At 58.1% G+C, this 21,844-nt stretch overlaps 1 protein-coding gene across 5 annotated transcripts; it reads right to left on the reverse strand.

Annotated features, from left to right (window-relative positions):
* Positions 1 to 6,018: 6,018 nt before the first annotated feature.
* On the reverse strand, positions 6,019 to 20,592 carry RASGRP2 (RAS guanyl releasing protein 2). Of its 5 annotated transcripts, none has more exons than XM_077862275.1 (17): positions 20,469 to 20,592; positions 18,506 to 18,644; positions 17,739 to 17,841; positions 16,972 to 17,034; positions 16,514 to 16,648; positions 15,584 to 15,734; positions 15,220 to 15,393; positions 14,930 to 15,046; positions 13,552 to 13,833; positions 12,355 to 12,432; positions 12,002 to 12,124; positions 11,569 to 11,684; positions 8,301 to 8,442; positions 7,985 to 8,021; positions 7,439 to 7,609; positions 6,413 to 6,477; positions 6,019 to 6,237 (listed from the first exon to the last, which is right to left on the reverse strand). In XM_077862275.1, the coding sequence occupies exons 2-16, from the start codon at positions 18,576 to 18,578 to the stop codon at positions 6,419 to 6,421; spliced, it is 1,824 nt and encodes a 607-aa protein (XP_077718401.1). In that variant the 5' UTR covers positions 18,579 to 18,644; positions 20,469 to 20,592; the 3' UTR covers positions 6,019 to 6,237; positions 6,413 to 6,418. The 5 variants fall into 5 exon arrangements, with proteins under 5 accessions (XP_077718401.1, XP_077718402.1, XP_077718400.1 ...); XM_077862276.1 differs by lacking the exon at positions 20,469 to 20,592 and adding an exon at positions 19,738 to 20,350; XM_077862274.1 differs by lacking the exon at positions 20,469 to 20,592 and adding an exon at positions 18,838 to 19,215.
* Positions 20,593 to 21,844: the final 1,252 nt, after the last annotated feature.

A 21,844-nucleotide genomic window follows, 5' to 3' on the forward strand; every position in this document is an offset into this window, starting at 1 on the left:
AGGCCTGAGGCAACATGCTAACGTGACACTTCATGATGTGGACAGGGGCAGGAGGCGTCCAGGAGGGTGTGTCCCAGGGGTGCGGGTGTGCATGGAAGAGTGCAGGTGTGCTGACATGATCGTGTAAACCTGGGGAGGTGAATGGGTAGATGGTAGGGGGGCTGTGTGTGTGTGTACTGTGGGTGAAGGCCAACAGTGCAGAGCTGGGGCTCTGGGGGGTATGCAGGGGCCGTGTGTGTGTGTCATGTACATGAGAGCAGGGCACTTGGGGGAGGTCTCTGAGGCAGGCAGCGAGGTGGCAGTCTCTCCGGGAGGGGAATGTAGGCGGTGTGCCGCCGGGAGGTGTATTGTGTATGCAGGTGTGTGTGTCTGTGTAGGTGTGTGTCTGGGTGGGTGCCACCGAGTGTACGTATCGGTGTCAGGTTGTCTGTGTCACTGACAAGGGCGGGCAGGAGGCAGCAACTGGACCCAGGCTGAGAGTGAGAGCTTCCCAGAGAGGTCCCTAACAGCCCCTCCAGAACCCAGCCCCAGCCTCTCAGGAGCCCATAGCGTGGATTCAGCCCAGGCTGAAAAGCCAGGACAGAATCCTGACTCCTGGAGAGAACTCCCCAGCCACCCAGCTACCACCCCTGTGGATCTGAAGCTAGAATGGGTCTGAGGACACTTTCTCCGGTAGGAATGAAGGAACCTCCAGCTAGACCCTTCTCCCCAACCCTCAGGAAGATCCAACCCAGCCTCAGATGCCAGCATCCCCGGAGGCATCCCTGGGGGCAGCAGGAGTTAGGGACTGGAGTGGCTCAAGCATCCACAAAACAGAAGGCCTCACGATTAACAGACCAGCCGACCTCCCTTCACTCTTTCTTCCTTCTGCCTCCTTTCCCTCTTTCTACTTCTCTGGCAGAAGGTAGAGAATGTAAAGCCCTAAAGTCCCCCAGAAGGAATACCCAGACACAAGGCAGGTGGACAGAGGGAGGGGTGGGAGTGAGGGGGAGGTCCTCACCCACCCCACCCCACCCCATCTCCGACACAGGTACAAAACCAGAGGGGTATGGAAATCCCCAAAGCAGCTGAGAGGACTGAACACCCAAGACCTACCCTCTAAGGTTTATTCCATCCCTCCAGGTCTGGACGACTACCCCCTTCACCTCCAGGCACCAAGAAACAATCCCCTCCCAGTCCTTGCTTGTTCCATGAGGCACCAGATGCCTTTGCCCAGGACTCCAGTGGGGGTTGCAAGTAAAGAAGGCAGCAGCCCCCAGAAAAGCCAATGTTGCCTCCAAAGGGCCATCAGGGGTTCAGGAGCTCATACCCAGCCCAAAGAACCCAGGGCAGATGGCTCCTTCAGCTGGGGGAGAGGCTGGGACCTGAGAAATGGTCCCCTCCTCTTTGGGGGTGGGGGAGCAAGCCCAGGGCCCTGCAGCTGCCTCTCCCTGCAGCACTCTCTAACCATCACCCTGTCGCCCGCCCCCAGCGCGTTCCCACCCCAGCACAGCCCCCTCCTGCTGATTTCCCAGTCTCCCTCTCCATCGCCCCCAACCTTCCCCCGCAAGCTTCCGCTCCTCTCCCTCAGGCCCCCCATCTTTCCTGGCTCTCCACCGGCACAGACCCATCTCTGCCTCCAGCACCTTGGCACCTTCACCTCTGCTCCCTCCCAATCACCTCCTCTCCCCTTGGCTCCCATCCCCCAGTAAAGCCTGGTCCTCAATGGTGCCCCCCAGTATGAAGCCCTTGGCCTGGCCCCTGCTCCTGCCTTGCCTCTCCACTTCTCTCTTTCCCCTCTCCAGCGCCCTCCCCTTCTCCCACTAAGCCCAATTCTTCGCTGGCTTCTCCCCTGCAGACCCTTCAGAGCACAACAGCTTCCCAGCCCCTCTGGACGAGCACTGCTTCCAGCCCTTGGGGCCAGCACAGACTGGGGACCCCCCTTCAGAGCCTCCCTCCCAGCCCTCCGGATGCCCCTCCTTCTCGCCCCATCCCTTCCCCCCAACGACCCTCCCTCCCACCTCTCTCCATTCACCCCAGCTCAGAGCCAGTGCCCCTTCCACAGGGAGCCTCCTACCCCCAACCCCCTCCTCAGCCACTTAGCCTCCTCGCTGTCACCCAGCCAACCCTCTCAGCGCGGCAGCGCCCCCGCCCCCCAATCCATCCTTCCTGCCTCCCCCGCCCCTCCGCACGCTCCCCTCCCCCGATCCGCTCCCGCCCCCCGCCCGTCTCCGCCGCAGCACCCCCCCTACCTGGTTCTGGGGCGCCAGGAGCTGGAGGGTGGGGATCGGAGCCCCAGGGCCTCCCCGAATCCAGCGGGTGGTAGAGCCGGGGCCAGCGGCGTCGGCCGCCTCGCGCCTCTCTCGCTCCCCGCCGTCCCCGCCCGCCGGCTCGTCCGCCCGCCCCGCCGCGGTGCCGCTCGGAGGAGGATGCTCTGCGAGTCAGGGCGGCTGCTCCCGCCGCCGCATCCCTGCAACACCGACTGACGGCAGCATCAGCACCAGTGCCCGCCCCCCAGGCGCGCGCATTGGGCCACGCGGTGCTAACGGACGAGCGGCGAAGCCAATGCGAAGGCGCAGAAGCCGCCCGTCCCGCGGCTCCACGGGCCCGCCTCCCTCCCCTGCCGGGGACCCAGGCGTCCCGGCCCCAGGGCATCCGAGCTCTTCCCCGCCTCTCGCGGTCCTCAGCCCAGCGCCCAGGCTCCCAAACGGGCCGACCCCCACCCCAGTCCCAATGTCTTTTCCGGGAACCCAGGCGCCCTGGCCTCTCCCCTTCTGGGTCGCGCCCTCGGGTCCCGCATCCCTCAGCCCGCCGGCCAGCGGAGCAGCGCCCGGGACTGGGACGTGCCCAAGGAGAGGCTGTGGGCGCCGACTGGGGCCCCCGACGGAGCAGGATCGGTGAGGGGGCCCGGGCCGCAGCGCCCTCTACTGGCTACGCCCAGGGACGGGCCCGGGCGGCCTGGAGCCTAGGGAAGGAGGATCTGCCGGAGGGCTCTGGGGGCTTTTTCCAGCCCTTAGCCTGGCATCTGCCTCCCACCACCCGAGGGCGTCCCCGGCTTCCCCTAGAGCTGAGGCGTGAGGGTCTCTCCTGGGATAAGGAAGGAGGCCGTGGGGGACGGAAAGACAGCGATGATGGCGGGGTAGACCTGAGGGCTTGGGGTTTCCCACCCCTGCCTGGTGGTAATCCGAATTTGAACCCTGGTTCCCAGTCCTGCCCAGAACTCTGGACTGCGGTAGGAGGTGGTTTGGGGGCAGAGGTAAGGCTGCACTTTGCCTGGATCACTGAAGGAATGCTGGCAGCAGTTCAGTCCTCTGTTCTCCCCTCAACCAGGAGTCTCAGATGAGCGTGCGCTGGGTTGAGGCCTTCCCCATGAGGGAGTCTGTGTGCAGGTATGAGTGTGGGAGGAAGGGGACAGCCCTTCACTCACTCGGCCAATCAAAGGTGGACCTGGCACCTAGTGTGTGTACCACAAAGGTGGACACTGGGCTTTGGAACGACAGTGTGTGTGAGTGTGAGTGTGTGTGTGTGTGTGTGCGCGCGCGCGTGCCAGACCATTCTGCCACCTTACCCCAGAACGCTGACATCTGTGGCAGGGGCTATGATTTGCATAGCCGGTAGTAAGTGATGCTTCTCTAGCCAGAAGCAACATGCAAGAACACTCACATTCCACTGCTGCACACATGGGCACACAGTGGCACACTCAGAGTCATGCACACCTATGCATGTGCACACAGGCATTCCCAAAGAGATACCCAGGGACAGTTGCAGAAATGCCCCACCGGGGCAAGACACCCACAGGAAGCACATGCTTGTCCAAGAACACAGAGACACATACAAACTTGAGCACACAGGTGCCTAGGCTCTCAGAGGTAGATGCATGCCCAGGGCATAGGTGTGCATGGAGGACTTGCGCACAGGGTCATTCTGCCCCCCATGAAGCACCTTGCACAGTGGCCAGTTACCTAGTAGAGGGGCACACATACCCACCCACCAGTGGTGTTCCTCTCTGACTATATGGGGGAAGAGGGGACCCAGACTGCGAGGGCATCTCCTAGGGGTCTGGGACTGACTCCCGAGGCAGGTCCCAGACTTGAGACCCACTCTGACCTTGGAAAGACCCTCAGGCTGGCCCCACCAAGGCCACTAGAGGAACCAGAGAATGGGAACTGCTGAGTCAGGGCCTGGAGATGTGAAATGACCTCTCTGACCCCACAGCCCATGCCCCACCCATCCCCCCACTCCTCCTCTCCCTACAGCCTACATGCACACACACGCACACGCACACACACAGACTGGTCCAGCCACGCACCAGGGCACAGATAGGCAAGCAGACAGGTGCAGTGACTCAGAGACTCTGTCAGACCCTTGTAGATGGGTAGAAAACAGGATAGGAAGAGGGAAGGGACAGGGACAGATGTAAGAATGAGCATCTGTCTTCTGTCCCCACCCTCAGCTCCCTGGGCCACCTTTGCTCATCAAGGGCAGGAAAGGTCACCTGGCAGCTGCTGCACTTTCTGCCCTTCCCCCCCAGCCACAGGGATGTCTCCCCCGTTAAGGTCCAAGGTTCAGAGTACCCACCATCATCGGGACCCACCACCTCAAGACATCTCCCCAAAAGGTATCCACCCAATGTGGCCCTTCCCCCAGGCACAGTCCAGCGGGGACACAGGTGAAAGGAAAATGCAGCAAATTCAGCGTGTGTGTCTGTGCACACACACGATGTAAAAGCTCATACACCAGATTCATACATGCAACCATAAGATGACAGTCACATGTTACACTCCCTGGGCAGGGCAGACCTGGGCACACATATCCATACACACATGCACACTGGGAAGAGGCCAGGCTGGGGCTGAGGGCTGCAGGGAGGGGAGCCGACCAGGCTGCAGGGATGGAGGCAGCGCGGGAGGCGGCGGCACTGGGAGGGAGCTGCTCTTCACAACACAATCACCGTCTGTTGTTATAGCAACTCAGCCCCCAAATCGTGAAACGGATATTACAGCCTTCAGAGGGGGAAGGGCAGGAGGGGGCTGTGGACTCGAGGAAGGGTAGTGTGAGGGACCTGCTGGGGGACAGGGCTGGGGGCCTAACGGAGGGTGGTGCTGCAGTGGAGAAGTTGCAAGAGGGGGGAGGAGGCGACCTCAGTGAGGAGTGGCCCAGGAGGAGTGGGGTTTCAAGGGGAGAGGTGGACATGGAGTCAGGGAACCCCAAGGGAGGGGCTGAGGCCATTGCTTTGCAGGTAGGAATTGGGGTGCTCAAACCTCCACCCCCAGGATAACCCACAGCTGCTGTAGGACAGGTTAGGGGGGTTGAAGAGGTAGCTCCCACTCTTGCGGGGGGCTGCTGCTGGAGCCTGGCCTGGCTTCAGAATCCTTAGAAAACCTTCAGTCCACCCTCTCCACCCACACCAGCTTTGGAGGTGGTCTTTGACTTCTTCAGGTAGCGGTGACCCCCAAAACCTCTGTGCTGCAAACTCAGGAGGGAAGAGCTGGGTTGGGAGAAGCCACAGGAGGCTGAGAGCAGGATCAATATGCATTTCCTCTGGAAGTCACCGTCCTTCCGGCTGGCAGCAGCACTAGGCCAGGAGGCTGCAAGCCTAAGGAGTGCAGCCCCCACCCTAAGGCCTGCAAGCCCAGCAGGGGCTCCTGGGGCCTGGGCTGCCTGAGGCCCCGCCCCCATCTCTCCCCTACCCGCAGGCACTCTGGGCTGCCCTCTCTCCCCCATGGTTCTCTGCAGTGAGGTCCCCATTGCTGGAAGTATTCAAGCAGGGGCTGAGAGGTCACCTGTCAAGTAAAGGAATTTCAGCTATAGGCTGAAGGCTGTGGTTATACACGACCACCAGTTCCCCAAATTGTTATGTTCCAAGGTTTTTTGCTTCTAAAGTTCTACCCCCCAATTCTAGTCCCAATACATGATATTCCTGATCTCCCAAGATTCTCTGACTACAAAGTTCTAGACTCCAACACTCTAGTCCCTATGATCGCAGTTCCCCGCCCCCACCCTGCCTCCCCCCCATGAAGATTCTAGGATCTGCCAGTCTAGGTTAATTACATGGGCCTTTTTATTCCATCTGGAAAATACAAATATTCACAAGAGTCTGTACAACCTTAGGGACGCCAGCCCTGGCCCAACCTCCAGCTGCATGCCACCCTCACACCCCACCCCCCAGCCCCAGCCTGCTGCCCCAGCACCCCAGGCTTCCTGCTCTGGTCCAAGTCTTTTCTCCAAGGCAGATAGGAGTGCTTGATCCAGTCACAACTGAGAAGGAAAAAACAACAACAACCAAAGGTTGTAAGGAAGATCCTCCCCCAAAAAGTAGGAGTCCACCTGGCCTGGGCCATTTGGACAGAGGGCCTGTCTCCCTGATCCTCCCACTGCCTCCTCCCCCATACCGCCAGCCCTCAGTGGCACAGGCTGTGGAGGGAGGACTCACCATCCATTACAAGTGGATGTCGAATACACCGTCCTCCACTGCTTGCACCTCCTCTTCTCGGATCTCTGCAGGGAAGCAGGTGGGGGTGGAGGTCACTCCAGGGTCCCTGTGCCTTCAGCAGCCCTTCCCTCACTCACAGGAGGCACCCCACCCCATCCCTAAGCAGACCCATCCACCAAAAATCAATTCACTGAATGACCAACTGGCCCCATTTTTGAGGCTCTTTTTCCAAGTTTTCATTCTGCTACAGCTTTTTTCACCACCACCGATTTGTCAGTGCAGTTTGCTTAAAGTGTCAGTTTTGTGTGTTTCATGTCTTAGACCCCAGCACTTCTGGAAGGCTCGATGCAAATGGTTTCATCTTTTCTATTTTTGAGGACTTATGCCAACCCAAACAGTTGTGGTCAACTGCCTTAGACCCCAGTTTAATGTGGTTCCTCAGACTGTTCTCAGCAAAATAATCATTGGGGGAATTATCATTCAGCAAACTGACCTAAAACCACCAGAGACCCCAAGAGAGCCACCAAAGATTTTCAGGGCAAGGGACTTTTCTCAGAATGGTGTCCAGAGCAGCCAAAAAGGGAAATGCAAGCAAATGGCTGACATGATTCCCTCTTCAATCTAATGTCAATCCCCTTCACAAAGTAAGAGTGTGACTGGAATCTTTTTTTTTTTTTTTTTTTTTAAGTAAGCTTTATGCCCAACATCGGGCTTGAACTTGTTATGCTGAGATCAAGAGTCACGGGCTCTAGTGACTGAGCCAGCCAGGTGCTCCTGTGATTGGACTCTTGAAGCCTTTCATTTTTACTCTTCTTTCTGTATTAGCCTCTCTCAGCTTCAGAAGAACAAGGGTTCCTGAGCCACCCTCTGGCCCCCTTACCTGTTCAACCTTTTTGTACCGTCCCCACCAAAACAATAGAATTACAAACTCTGGAATGGTTTCCCTCCTGGATAAGGTAATACTTTGCCAGGATGGCCCTGCCTCCCTCCCCTCACAGGCCAATACACAATGAGATCCCCTCTTACCTGGAGGCCGGGAGCCTCGCCTACCTGGGCGGGGCAGGGAGAAGCTGAAGGCCCGGTGATGGGTGGGTGAGGGTGAGGGTGCAGACCCCTCCAGACTCACACTCTGTGCCCGGCGCCGGCATTCAACCGACAGACGGTCTTTACACTGTTTGTGGCAGTTCACACCGCAGGCTGGGGGAGGCAGATGGGGAGGCCGGCCAGGCGTTGGTCAGAACACCCTCCACCTGGTTCTCTAGCAGGCCCCTCTCCCCAGTATCTTCTGCTCCTGAGCACCCCCCCCCCACCACCACCAAAATGAGAATCTCTTTCCACAGTGCTCTCTTCATCCTGCCCGCAGGGCCAAGCCCTCCCCAGAGTTCTGTTCCTGGGCCGATGGCTCACCAAAATAAAAGGCCACTGAAGGCTACCCCCCACTTCAATACAATTATCGTGCCTCTCTGGCTGCAAGGTACTTCGCTGCTCCGCAATTGCTCCCACACACACAAAAAGGGTCCCTACCCAGAGAGTAACTCTTCCCCCCAAATTCAGCCCACCAGCCCTGCTCACCTCGGCATTTGAGGCCCTGCTTGTAGATGCCCAGGATCTGAAATAGAGGAGAGGGCCGTGCTGGGGAAGAGGTCTTTAGGGCTAATGACTCTACGTCTTCCTTCTCAAGGGCAGGGGCTGGCACTGACCCTGGTGCTTTCGGGCCCCCCGGAGCTGGCTAGGTAGGCGCAGCACCCCGAGAGGAGACGCAGGCGGAATTAGGGAGGTCGGCCCCAGCTAAGCAGGCTCGGCAGGGGCGGGGCCGGGGCGGGGCCAGGGGCGGGCGGGGCCGGGGGGGGGGCCGGGGCCGAGGGGCGTGGCTGGGGCGGGGGCTCACCAGGGCCTTGCAGTGGCGGCAGGCAACCGGGCGCAGGGAGCTGCTCTCGTGGAAGTTGTGCACGAAGCCCATGCGGCCGCCCAGCACCGAGCTGGAGCGCAGGAAGTAAGAGACCATCTCCTCCCTGCTGATGCAGCCATCCCTGTCGGGGGAAGGGGAGCGCCTCAGGGGGGGGCCCTCCCCCGGGGACCACCCACCACCGGCCTAATCCATCCCACTGGGAACCTCCCTACCAAAGAAAAGACCCTCACCCCACTCCTGATTTTGAACTCCCGGTGCAGGAGAGAGAACGCTAGCCGAAGGCAGGCAGATGCTTGGAGTGAGGGGGTGAGTGGGGGCCGATACTAACTACTTGTGAGGTCTTGGGTAAGTCACTCTCCCCGGGTTTCCTCACCACAAAAATGGCAATCGTAATTCCTGTCCTGCCCACTTTACACACTTGGCGTGGATACTAACTAAAAGGGCTGTGCACTTTCCCACTTTGTTTTCCAAAGTGAGCTCTTTGGAACACCAGTTGGGAGCCCTGAGAATTAAGAGATTTCTGATGAGCTCCAGGACCAGGCAAGATTCGAAAAAGCCGCCTGGGTCTCACTGTCATGTGAGTGAATGCCAGAAAGACACCTGCGCTCAGGGTTCCCCACATAATCCAGGGCTTCCCACAGAACCCTTTTCTCACCCATCAACACATTTTAGGGAAAGAGTGACCACATGCTCTGGATACAGACCACAGTTCAAGTTCTGGTCTGCTGCTTCCTGGCTGTGTGACCTTTGGGATAGTTAATCTCCCTGTGCCTCAGTTTCTTCTTCTACAAATGCGGATTGTGATCATCCCTGTGCCTCAGGGAGTTTTTGCGAGGATTAAGTGAGGCAGCATATATGAAGCATTTACAATAGTGTCTGTGTCATTAACAGGTCCTGGGCCACCAGGAACTGTTTCTGTCAGGGCTGGTCATTGTTGGAAGTTCCTGCCCATTATATGTGGGGGTCCATGATGTGATCCCGGTGATCCTTCAGTTCAATAGGGCATTGGGGGCCCACTGGCCATTTACAAAAAAATATCACCCTAGATTCCTCACTGAACTGAGAACGCTAATGTAAAAAAGATAAAATTATCAAAGTATCTGAAAAGGTGTAAGAGAATATCTTTGTAATTTCCAGGAGATGAGGGTCTTTCTACACATAACACACATTGGAGAAGCCATAAAGGAAAAGACTGACATACTGAGCACACGACATTTTTTAAAAATTTTATATGGCAAAAGACAACATAAATGACAGACTGGGAGAAAATATTTGCGAACACGTTCAACAGCAAAGGGTTAATATCCATTAACAGAGATTCTGAAATTCGATGAGAAAAAGACCAACAAATCCAGTGGAATAATGGACAAAGAATATGAACAGGCAGTCCACAGAAGAAATATAAGAGGCCAATAAACATATGAAAAGATATCCTACCCCCACTAGTATTGAAGAGATTCAAATTTAACCAAGACACCATTTGCCAATTAGACTGACAAAATTGTAAAGCTTATTATACCGTCCACTGTTGGCAAGGAAGTTGGGAAATGGGCACTTGTTCACTGCTGATGGGGGTGCAAGCCAGCACAACCTTGCCTGAGGTCACTTTGGCAGTCTCTCTCCTAATTTAGAATGTGCATATCTTTTGATCCAATTATCCCACTTCTAGGAATTTCTCCTACAGAAATAGTGGCCTGAGTGCATTGGTACAAAGATGTTCACAGCAGCATGGCGTATATTAATAGCGAAAAACTGGGAACAGTCTACATGTCCATCAGCAGGAGAATAGTGAGGCAAATGAAGGCCCAGCTACATAGTGGGATCCACTGCAACCATTCTAAAGAATGAGGTCGTTCTGCATGAAGCAGCATGGAAAGCTGTCCATGGTAAAGGGTTAAGTGGGAAACAAAAACAAAAGCAAAAAAAACAAGATGTGCAGTTCTACCGAGACAGTGATTAAAAAACAACAATGACACAAAAACCTGAAAACCCTACTGCTACAAATACATAGATCCTAGTTAAAATACATCCAGATTTGCTTTAAATGCACAGGTGAGTTTTCGAGAAAGAAATGGTAATCCCCGGGTTACAGAAACAAAGAGCAAGCTTCAAGCTGAGACAGGGAGTGAGGAGCAGATGCTGAGGCTGCCCTTGGAGGGGGGGTGCTGGTCCCCCCACCCCACAGTGAGCCAGGTGCTGCGTTTTGATACCCAGATGAGCTGGGCACGAGGCTTGGGGCATGCAGAAGGTGGAGAGTTAAGGCTGAAACCCCTGCGTGAAGCTATATCCAAGGTCTCCAAGGGCTGACCCCTTACTGAAAATGGGACCTGGGAAAAAAATCCACCCACCAACCCAGGGACCTAACCTAGAACTCGGTCTCAGTTCTTAGAAGCAGAAACAAAGCAACTACAACCAGCACCATGGGCAGAGCCAGATGTATAGGATACTCCTGTTTGTCCACGGAACAGACCCAGACAAACAAAATCAACTTGTACAAGCTTGGAGAAAAGAAAAAGACTGGAAGGATACAGTGTTGCCAAGCCAGTAACACTGCTAACATGTTGCTAAAGATAATATAACCTCTCCTGATAGGAAAGATCAGAGAGGAAAAAGGGAACTTTCACTTCTTACTTCATTCATGGGCTTTGTTCACTATAAATCTATTTTACTACCTGGATTTCTTTTTCACCACGGAGTTTTGCAATATGAAAAAAAAACAACAGATTTTTGAAATATGAGTAACATTAAAATATAACTCGACCCGAGTCGGACTAAAAATTTTGACTAGAGTTCAGCAAAACAAGGATATGAAACATGGTTGTGGGGGACATGTCCAACCTACTTCAGAGAACCAGCTGTTTGTCCAAATTGTCAATATGTGAATTGTTGATAAGTACGTGGGTGCTGCTAATTACAGGCCTTTCTTTTCTATTCATTAAAACAGGCTACCCAGGAATTGAACTTGCCCACACTTTTTGCCAGCTATGAGCTCCACAAGTAAAGCAGCACTTCTGTCCCCAGGCCAGTCTTTGCAAGCTTCAGGTGGAACCCCCCCATCTGAACAAGTGGGGTAACCTGTGCCTCCACAGCCGGCAGCCTCTCCCCTGAGATGAGAGCCCCTCCCCACATTGGTAGCTTCCTCTGCCGAGATCATCTGGTTTAGTGGCCTCATCTTGCACAGGAGGAAGCTGACACGGAGGGGAAGTGAGCCTGCCTTCCCGCTCCCCCAGCCCCCAGCTCTCCTCACTGGTTCTGGTCGAGGTCCCCAAAGGCGCTGAGGTAAGGGAAGTTCCCACGGATGATCTGGAACTCTTCCTGTGAGATGTGGCCATCCCCATCGACGTCAAAGTTCCGGAACACAGACTGGAGCACACAGAGGGACACACGAGGCAAAATAAAACAGGCACAGCCACGTCCTGCCCACGTTCTCAGTCCATGTCAGGAAGGGTGTCTCAGACGTGAGTGGCTCTCCATCTCCCACTTTATCTCCCTCTTTCACGCCCCTACCCCCAACCCCACCCACTGGCTATGCCCCTTGCCTTCTGGGAGGGAGCGCTGGCCTTTGAACATGGCACTGGTATCAATCCGGGGGTAGTGGCCTGGCAAAACCACTCTTCACTGACCACTACCGACCTGTCTCCCAACTGCTCAGGGGCCAAAGCTGGCTACCACAGTCTTACCTCCACCATCTTCTCGATGTGTTCCACCAGGAGTGCCTGGTCCAGCTTGGGTTTGGCAGCTGAGGTCCACTCATCCAGAACTGGGGGCCGGGGAGGTGGGGTGCAGCTTGTGGGGCTGGTTGGCTACAGGGATGATCAAGACTGAGTGAGAGTCAGAGGGAGGGAGGCCAGAGCCCAGGGGAGAGGAGCGGGGAGGCCATGGGGAGAAGGGAGCCTGCCTGCCCAACAAGCTAGAGAGGTGAGGTAGCCTCTGAGAGCTCTGCTTACCCTCCCGTCCTGGGATTTTCAGGAAGGGCAGAAGTAGGGGAGGAAGACATTAGGCAGAGTTAGGAAGCAGGGATTCCCTATCTCACCGAGGACTTGGAGCGTGGCTCCCGCTGCAGGGACAGCTGGTAGAGTTCATCCTCTGTCTGATACTGATCCAGAGATACCTGGGACACACAGGTCTGATCACACCCACTGCCCCTGCTGTCCTCAGGAGCCCACTGTCCAGAGCCCAGGGTCATAGGTCCACCTAGAGGTCACAACTCAGCCTGGAACCCAGTCCAGATGCTAGACTCAGGACAAAGGCCAGCTTAGAAAACACCCTAGAAGGGCGCCTGAGTGGCTCCATCAGTTAAGTGTGCAGCCTGGATTTCGCCTCCAGTCATGATCTCAGTGTCAAGAGATTGAGCCAGCAACCACACACCAGCCTAGCACAAGAACCAGCACCCACACCTTGGCCCAAACCTGGAGCACAACGCATTGCCAAGAATCCAGCCAAGAATCTAGGTCAGAACATAGCCAAGAGCTCTGAGATTAAGCCCCAACCTAGAACCCAACCCAGCATCCAGAATCCCACTCAGATTTCAATCCCGATCCCAGCCCAGAGCCTGGAAACAACTAAGAATTCACACTAGACCCAAAACTCAAGCCCCTGCTCTATGTCTAGAACCTAGTCCAGATCGACTAGAACCTACTCTCATCATAGACCCCAAAACCAAGTCCAAGACCAATCCCAGGTCTTTTCTAAGAGCTCAAGACCATGTTTAGAGGGATGCCTGGGTGGCTCAGTGGTTGAGCATCTGCCTTTGGCTCAGATCGTGATCCCAGGGTCCTGGGATAGAGTCTCACATCAGGCTCCCTGCAGGAAGCCTGCTTCTCCCTCTGCCTATATCTCTGCATCCTCATGAATAAATAAATAAAATCTTAAAAAAAAAAAAAAAGACCATATTTAGAAACCACCCTGCATCCAGAACCCAGAGCTGGACCCTAAGCCTTCAATATAACCCATTCCCAGGAACTCAACCCAGGACCCAGGCCCAGCTTCAAGCTCAGCACAAAAAGCCCACATACCAGCCTCAAAATCAGACCTTAGTCCATAGCCCCATTTGGAGCCTGGAACTCATCTGAGTCCACTCCAAACCCTGGAGCCCAGGCTGGATCTCAGTTCCTTGATCAGAACCTAGAACTCAAGACCAAATCCACAGCCTTGCATAAATCTAAAACCAGGTATATGGTTGTCCGCCCTGGTGCCCGGCCCCCCAGCATCCCTGCTCCCAACCCCTCACCGTGAGTAGGCTCAGCAGATCAGGGTTGGCCTGCACTGGTGGCCGAAGGCTGGTCACCATGGCCAGCTCCTCCAGGATGCTGAAGAGCTGCTTCATCTTGGCCCCATTAAGTCGGGTCCGGGCAGGGTCCAGCCAGTCAGGCAGTGCCAGCTGCAGAGCCACCAGGTCCTTGAGGTGTACACCCAGGATAGGAAAGCGGAAACCCACACAGGCTGCCAGCCGGCGCCGGTAGTTGCCATAGTTGCTCGTGGCCGTCACTAGTTCTGTCAGACCTTCCCAGAGCTGGGGAGGGGAGGCAAAAGGCAGAGGGTCACACACACATACACACATCACTGGCTCAACTGCCCTTCCCCCGCAGCCCTGGAAACATAGGAGAGGATGAGGAGTCAGAGTCAGGGATGGGTGAAAGGTTGAAAATCTTCCCTCACTGTCCCCCAGCACTGTACTGTCTCCCTTAGCCCCAGGGGTCAGAGTTCAGGGGTCATGAGCTCAAGGGAACACCCACTGCCAAGGACCACACCTCTACACCAGGCTGGGGCATGGAATATCATCAACATTTAACAGGAAAAGAAACTGAGGCTCAGGAAGGCAAGCAGCACACGACAAAGATCCAGAAGAACGTTTCTAGCTGTGTCGATTGTAACAGCCCAAACTGGGAAGACCTCCAGATGTTCAATGGTAGAGTAGCTATATCCATTGCGGTAGACTTAGAATAAAATATTATACGGCAACAGAACTGAATGAACAACTGCTCTAAGTAACAGAACGTAAAACTGAAAGAAGCAAGACATAAAATAACATACAACAGAGTTCCATTCATAGAAGATCCAAAAACAGGCGACAAAAATCCCATATTGCTTTGAGATTCATACGTAAGTGGTAAAGCTATAAAGAAGAGCAAGGCCGTCATCATTACGAAAGTCATAGCATTGGTTACCTCTGATGGGGAGGGAGTTATGTTCTAAGGTGCTGGGAGCTTCGGGGGCTGGCAATGTTCTATTTCTCAGACCTGGGTGGTAGTTACACAAGCGTTTTCTTTATAACTTTTCTTTAATCTCTACATATGCTTTATATACATCTCTATACATACATCACCCAATATGTTAAAAAAAATGAGTAAAAGGAGGAGAAAAGCACAAACTTTGGGGTCAGGCAGCCCTGTGAGCCCCTACTCTGCCACTCTCACTGTGTAACCTGTGAAAAGCACTGAACCCCTCTGAGCCTCAGTTTCCATATCTGTCAAATGGGGGCAGGAGTGCACAGCCCCCAACACTACCAGGAGTTCTCAGGGAGGCCAGACCTGGGAAACTGGGCCCAGGGCTTGATGAGGTTCTTCCCCTGACCACCACCACACCATGAGCCCCACTATCCCAGGCACCTTAATGGTCTCAGAGCTAACATGACTGTGAGTCTCTTTGAGGCGGGAGATGGAGCTGTGGCTCAGGCCTCCGACCACGGCCATCAGAGTGTTGAAGTTCTGCAAGTGAAGCAGCTTCTGTGGGGGTGCAAATGAGGAGGGGGAAGGCAGTGAGTCATTGAACAGGCCCAGGATTTGGCCCGGCTTTTCCGGAGAGGAGGCAGTGGGTGAGTGGAAAGGAGGGCCTCACCCTACTGCCCCACAACCCCCTCCCCCACCAGGGTGCTTGGGGAAGAGGGAGGGGAAAGCACCTCTGCCACGTGGACAAAGTGCGTGATGACCAGGGCACGCTGAGGGGCAGTGGGCTTGCTGAGAATCATAAGCTGCACCCACTGTGAGACACTGTTGAAGAGGGAGATGAATCTCTCCAGGACGGGGTTGTCCACGGTGCAGCCATGAGTCACAAAACTGTGATAGTCCTGAAACTGGGGGCAGGAGAGGCCTCAGCCCCTGCAGGCCCCTCCCCCCACAGATGGCCACTCCTCACCCTCCAGCTGCCCTTCATTGGTTACCCTGAAACCCCCCAACCCACCCCATACCCTAACTCTGTTCCTCCTAGGGCCAATACCCCCCCAGCCCAAACTCCACCCTGGACCAAAGGCCCTTGGGCCGCACCAGGATCTTGCAGAAGGAGCGATACTCTAAGTAGGTGAGATGCTCTGCTAGTTCCAAGGGTTCCAGGTGGTCGAACAATAGGGACATCTTTCGTTTTTTCTGTGCTACAGGGTTCCGCTGGGTCACCTGCCGCTTCCACTTGTAGGTGGGGCTGGGAAGTGAGGCAAGGGCAATGAGCCCTTTGCTGGAGATACCCCATCCCTTAGGACCCCCACACTCACGCAGACACACCACGCAAGCTGACTGAGGACCCACACAGTCTGAGGCACCGTGCCAGACACCGATGCACCCATCCCCAGCAACTCCCACTATCTCCCCCAGCAACTCCCGCTATCTCCCCCTGCTCAGGCACTCAGCACTGTGCTAGGTGCTGGGGGTAGAGAGATGAGCAAGACACATTTCCTGCCCTTGAGGAGCTCACAGTCTACTGGGGAAGACAGACACAGAAACAATCACAAAACAGCATGGCACGGATACAGGTCTTTTGATGGCGTCTGCACCAAGTGCCATGGGTGGGACACAGGAGGGAATGACAAATTCTGCCCTGGAAGACCTGTGAGCCCACAGACACTCCATACTTGAGCAGAGTCTTTACAACACAGAGAGGCAGGCAAGGGGACCGAGCTGAGCAGAGCACCATGGTGGGAAGGGATGCAAGACTGGAGATCGGTGAGCAGACCAGTGGTGTAGCTGCGGGATGAAGTGCATGGGATGGGAGGGGGCTGTAGAAGATGAGACAGGAAAACTGGCCAGAGACCATCAGAGGCCTTAATCCTCAGCCTAGACATTGTGAAGGTGACAGGGAGCCAGAGGTTTTTAAGCAAGACAGTGACATGACCCTCACGCATTCAACTCAATAAACATTTATTAAGCACAGATGGTGTGGGATGCCAAGTGCCCTCCCCAGCTCTCAAGCTTGCCCCCACGCACACGCTCTCGATGTCAATGAGGCTGCTGTGGCGCCGGTTCCCTTCTTGGTCTAGCAGAGCCTTCAGCTCCTTGATCTGCTCAGCGAGCTCAGGGTTCAAGTCAAACTCTGCTGGGAATGCTGAGATCCAGTACCTGCTGGAAACTCATTATCACCCAAGGCAGCCCTTCCCCCACCATCCCCGAGGGGCTGGAGCTCCCCAGGGAGGGGGAAAGAGCCCCAAACTGTGGTCCCCCCACTTGCTGTCTCATTCCTTCCCCACACCCACTGGGCAGATTAGAATACCCAGGCCCAGACCAGGAAGGCACGCCCTGCAGCAGCAGGCCCACCATGGACAGAGCCGGGGCTCAAACCTACATGAGCAACTCCCAGAACAGTCCCTTTCCTCTCCTTCAGGCCAGTCTGAAGCCTGAGCAAAGGGAGCAAGAGGAGGAGACAGAGCCCCAAAAGGAAGACTCACCTGACCAGGTGGCACGTTTTCACCTGCAGCGAATTGGAGTTATCCTTCCGGGATTGTTGATAGGTGAAGGAGAGTTAAGGAAATACAGAATGGAGACTGGGATGCCTGGGTGGCTCAGTGGTTGAGCACCTGCCTTCCGCCCGTGATCTTGGGGTCCTGGGATCCAGCCGGGTGTCAGGCTCCCTGCATGGAGCCTGCTTCTCCCTCTGCCTATGTCTCTGCCTCCCTCTCTGTGTCTCTCATGAATAAATAAATAAAATTTAGAAAAAAAAAAAAAAGAATGGAGACTAATTCTAGAAAGGGAAGCAGGGAAAGGGTCTAGAATTCTGGAGGGAGGCTGAGGACTGAGCCCCGACCTAGGAGAAATGCTGGGGGTGGGATCTGGGACGGCCCTGTCGGAAAGGGGCTGAAGGCGGGGATGTGGGGTGAACTTGAGGAGGGCGCTAGGTTCTGGGGGTGGCTGAAAGCATGGCCTGGGTTCTGAGAGAGAGGCCGGAGGAGGGACCTGGGCTGGGAGTAGGGACAGGTCTTCTACTGTAGGGAGCAGAAGAGCAAAGCCCAGGTGGGGAGGGGGCGGGAAGGGGCGAGGCCTGAGTCGGGAGGAGGAGAGGGGTGGAGCCTAGGCCGCCTAGAGAGGCTGCCCTGAACTCTAGGACGCAGGAGCGGCCCACGCTCTAGGAGCGAAGCCCAATCTTGGCCTGGGCTGGGCAGCCACGCTCCCTCATGGACTGGGACTGCAGGGCCGTGGTGAGGCCCGGGAAGGATATATGTGGAGCAGCTTTGCCGCCAGCTGAGAGGAAGGGATGTACCAAGGGTGCATCATGAGAAACATGCGCACCAGCTGCGGGTCCCGCACCTTCCCGGAATCATCTAACTCCGAGGGGTCAGAGAGAAGCGAGTTGGCCCTTCGGCCCGTAGCTGGGGTCCCTCAAGCCTACCCCAGAGCCCGCTGGATCTCTGGCCCCCCGCCCATCACCTGCTTTCCCAGGACTCTGAAACCAAGAGGCAGATTAGAGAGAAAAGGTAGGGAGGAGGGAGAGGGATGAGGCAGGATCCGAAGAAGAACCGGAGAGGGGGAGCATCCGATCCGGCCCATCGTCCCGAGGGGAACCAGCTGGGGCGGAAGAAGTCTGGGTTCCCTGGGGTCAGGAATCCAGAGGTCATTTCCTGAGTGCTTGGGGGAAGGGGCACCCCTTCACCAGAGAAGCCGCCCCCCATCAGCCGGAAACAGCTCCCAGGCCAGAGATAGAGAGTTCCTCCGGATCCTCCGGGAAGACAGATAATGCTCTTCGCGTGCCAGAGTCTGGGGACCCCTCCCTTCCTTCAACGCCAGCACACTAGGGAAGGGAAACATTTTATCTGTCTGAAGCGCGTGGATCCCTCTCCACCCTGTGATGAAGAGCAGGCTTTCGTTAAAAAGGTGGCAGGGTGCGGAACTGCGTGGGTCTAGGCCGAGGGTCTGTCGTGGGAGGCAGGGGCCCCGCCCCAGGCTCGGGCTGGGCTCAGGCTGAGGGTGCCCTCCCGTGCCACTCACCGAAGGCTTCGATGCAGCCGCGGAGCAGCTCCTCCACGGTGCAGCCCTTGTCCAGGTCCAGAGCGCCCGCCATGGCCGCCGGCGCGGGTGGGCGAGGTCACGCTGCACTCTGGGCCTCCCGCGGGGCTCGGGCCGGACCCTGTCCCGGGAGAGGCAAAGAGGGAGTCTGCGGAGGGGCCGGCGCGGGGCGGGGGGCGAGGCCCCGGGCGGGCGGGCCCCGGGCGGGGCGGGCACGCCCCCTGCTGGGCAGGGGCGGAGTCGGCCGCCGCGGCCACTCCCGGGGTTAAACGGTCCGGCCCGGGATGGTGCAACCCACCAGTTGGGAAACCGACCCGCCGAGAGGCTTCCGGCTCTCCCTCGGAGGCGCGGGAAGGCGGAGGGGCTCCCCGGGGATCTGGGCGAGCCGGACTCCGGGGACCGGTTTGTGCCCCAGCCCCCGTAGGCCCTGTTCTCCTCGCGTCCTCTCCCCCGAGGCACCTGCAGCACCCCGCGCTCGGCTCCGCGCCCCTCCCGCTTCCCGCCCTCCACTGCCTCCCTTCCCCCGCAGGGTTATTTTGGGAACCCAGAGCCTGAGGGGACCTCGGAGGAATTTCTCCCTGGGATGGGAGGGAGGGAGGAACCCAGGCGTCCTGCCCGCATCGCCCCCTCCCGGGCTCCCGGGGAGGAGAGGCGGGGCTGCGGCAGCCCCCAGGGGCCTGCCCTTGGGGAGGCGAGCTGAAGCGCAGAACATTCCTGGGGCGGGGCGGGGGGTGGGGGGTGGGGGGAGCCCGCTGCGGCCGAGACGCGTCAGCTGGAAGCCTGAGCCTGGGAACCGCGCGCTCCCGAGCCACCTCCTCAGTGAAGGCCCCGGGGGTCCTGGCTCAGCCCTTCAGACCATCTCCCTCCCCAGCCGGAGTTCCTGACCCAGGCTCCATGCGGCACAGCCGAGCTGTGAGCGCACCGGGGCCGGCCACCTTCGGAGCACACGGAGTAGGGTGCCCAGAAGGGGGCGCTAGCGCCATGAGGGGTGGAGAATGCAGGCAACTCTAGTCACCCGCAGGGTCTTACGCACCCACGCTAGGGACACACACTCATTCTATACCCGAGGCCAGGGGCCCGCATTAGGGTGTAAGACACCACCCCACACATTCACACACGCGAGCCTCAGGCACTTGCCTCCGTCCTCCGTCAGATACGTACAATGGCACTCACCCCCCGCACACCTGCAGGAAGGAACCCTGGGGCACACATACCCAGCCTTCCAGCCCAAAATGCAAACCCGTTGATGGGACCAGGTCCCGGACGTGCAGCCCACTCGAGCCAGCCTGTAGTTCCGCACCCATAGAGGCGCTGGAATCGCACACGTGCGCGCACACAAGACAGTGCACCTACACGTATGTACACTCCCACACATGCACACCCCCCCATGGGTGCGCACACACGCCCATTCCGCTGCCCCCCCCCTTCATCCGCAGTCCAGGACGAGCTCTGCAGCCGCAACGCCCTGACACCCCTCATCCTCCGACGCTGCCAGAGCCTGGCCCCACAAAAAGGTACCCCGCCCCTACACAAACTCCCCTGGGCTGGAGGTGGACCCCCCTACTGAGTTCTCTGGCGGACTTTTCCTAGGAACCACCCAGAGCCAACCCCCGTCTAGCTCTGCCGCTGCCTCGCTGTGTGACCTTGAGAGTCACTTGGCCTCTCGGAGCCTCAATTTTCTCATCTGTCAAATGGGGGGGTCCGTGGAAGAAGGTCCCGCTGAAACGTGGCTGGGGAGAGCGGGATGCCCCGCGGCTGCCGCCCCCTCCCGCGGGTTGTCCAGGGCGCTCCGGCTCTCCCCTCCCACCCGGACCCCGGCCGCAGACTCCGCACCCACCAACCTTCCCGCCGCCCCCAGCCCGCCTGCGCTGCCCTGGGGGAGGGGGGCGCCCGTGGGGGCCGGGCCCTCTTCTGCCCGGCGCCCCGCCCGCTCTCGCTCACTCACTCTTGGGACCCGCGGCACGGATCCCGCACCCGGCCGGGCCGCGCCACCTCTGTGCGCTCCCGCCCGCCGGCCTTGCTGCGGCTGCGGCTCCCTCCCGCTCTCGGCGCCGCCGCCCCGCTTCCCGCCGCCCCGCCCCCGCGCCGCGGCCGCCCCCTCCCCTCCCCTCCCCTCCGCTCCCCTCCCCTCCTCTCCCCTCCCTCCCCGCCCCTGCGCGGGGCTCCGCACAGCCGGCCGCGCCTCCCCCACCCGGGGCTCCCCCTCGCCCCGCACGCGGCGGTCCCTGCGCAGTTTAACCCGTCCCCTGCCGCGCCGCCCGGGGGGCCGGGGCCGCGGGCTGGGGCTGCGCCACCCGCCGCGCAGAGGGTGGGCGAGCGGAGGTCAGGCCTCGCGGGACGTGGAGGGAGGCAACTAAACCGAGAGCCCTCTCCCCCTCCACCCAGACTCCCCTCTGCCCCCCGCCCTGCCTGGTATTGGGCAGAGGAAGCCGGGAGGGGCAGGAAGCGGACTGCGGTGGGGAAGGGGCGCCCCGCCCAGCCCCCGGCCCTGGTTCCTGTTTTCGAGACAAGCGGTTCCCACGGGGCTAACCGGACCCGGGCCCGAGCGTCTTCCTGCGGGCCGCGAGGGGCATAACCTGGTAGAGATGAGGCGGGGGGGGCGGGGGGGTAGGGGCAGCGGGTCCTAGGGACAGCCTGGAGGAGGGGCTAGGAACATTTCGAGGACAGGGGCCTGTGGGAGGTAGGAAAGAAAACGCGGCGACCTGAACACGGGGCCTCTATGTCTGGGGATGGGGGCGGGGGGCTCGGGTTCACCCCGGAGGGTCGGGCCCCGGAAGCCTGGCTCCCCGCGGGACCAGATGGGAAGGGGCAGCTGCAAGCTGGCGTGGGTTCGGCGCAGCTTGGAGACTGGAGACCCGCGTGAGAGCCCCCCCACCTCCTGCGGGGAGGAACTTGGGAGGGGCAGCCACAGGCAGTTGGGGTCCCCACAAGCCAAGCCTAGGGGAGCCGGTAACCATTTCCGGCCGTTTATGTTCAAATACACTCACTATGAAACCACGGGCCTCAAACGTGCCTTTCGAGGCTTGCCCCTTCTTGCCTTAGGGCAGGGAAGCAGGACCTCCCCCACACCTCAATCTTCGTGATATGAAGCCTAGAAACAGGCCCTTTCTGGTCCTCAGTTTCCCCAAAGTGAGGGGGAGGGCAATTCCGGCCTAGCTTAGACTGTGAGTGTCCACCGCCCTAACCCCCCCCCCACCGCACCACTTTAGACCTAGCGTAGCCACCTGCTTAGAGACCCTTAAACGCCGCAGTGGGGCGGGGCTAAGGGCGGAGCCAAGAAGGCGCCAACCACCCACAGGCTCCTCCCCCTCCCAAGTCCAG

This window comes from Canis aureus, chromosome 21, assembly GCF_053574225.1.
Source record: "Canis aureus isolate CA01 chromosome 21, VMU_Caureus_v.1.0, whole genome shotgun sequence".
NCBI classification, from domain to species: Eukaryota; Metazoa; Chordata; class Mammalia; order Carnivora; family Canidae; genus Canis; species Canis aureus.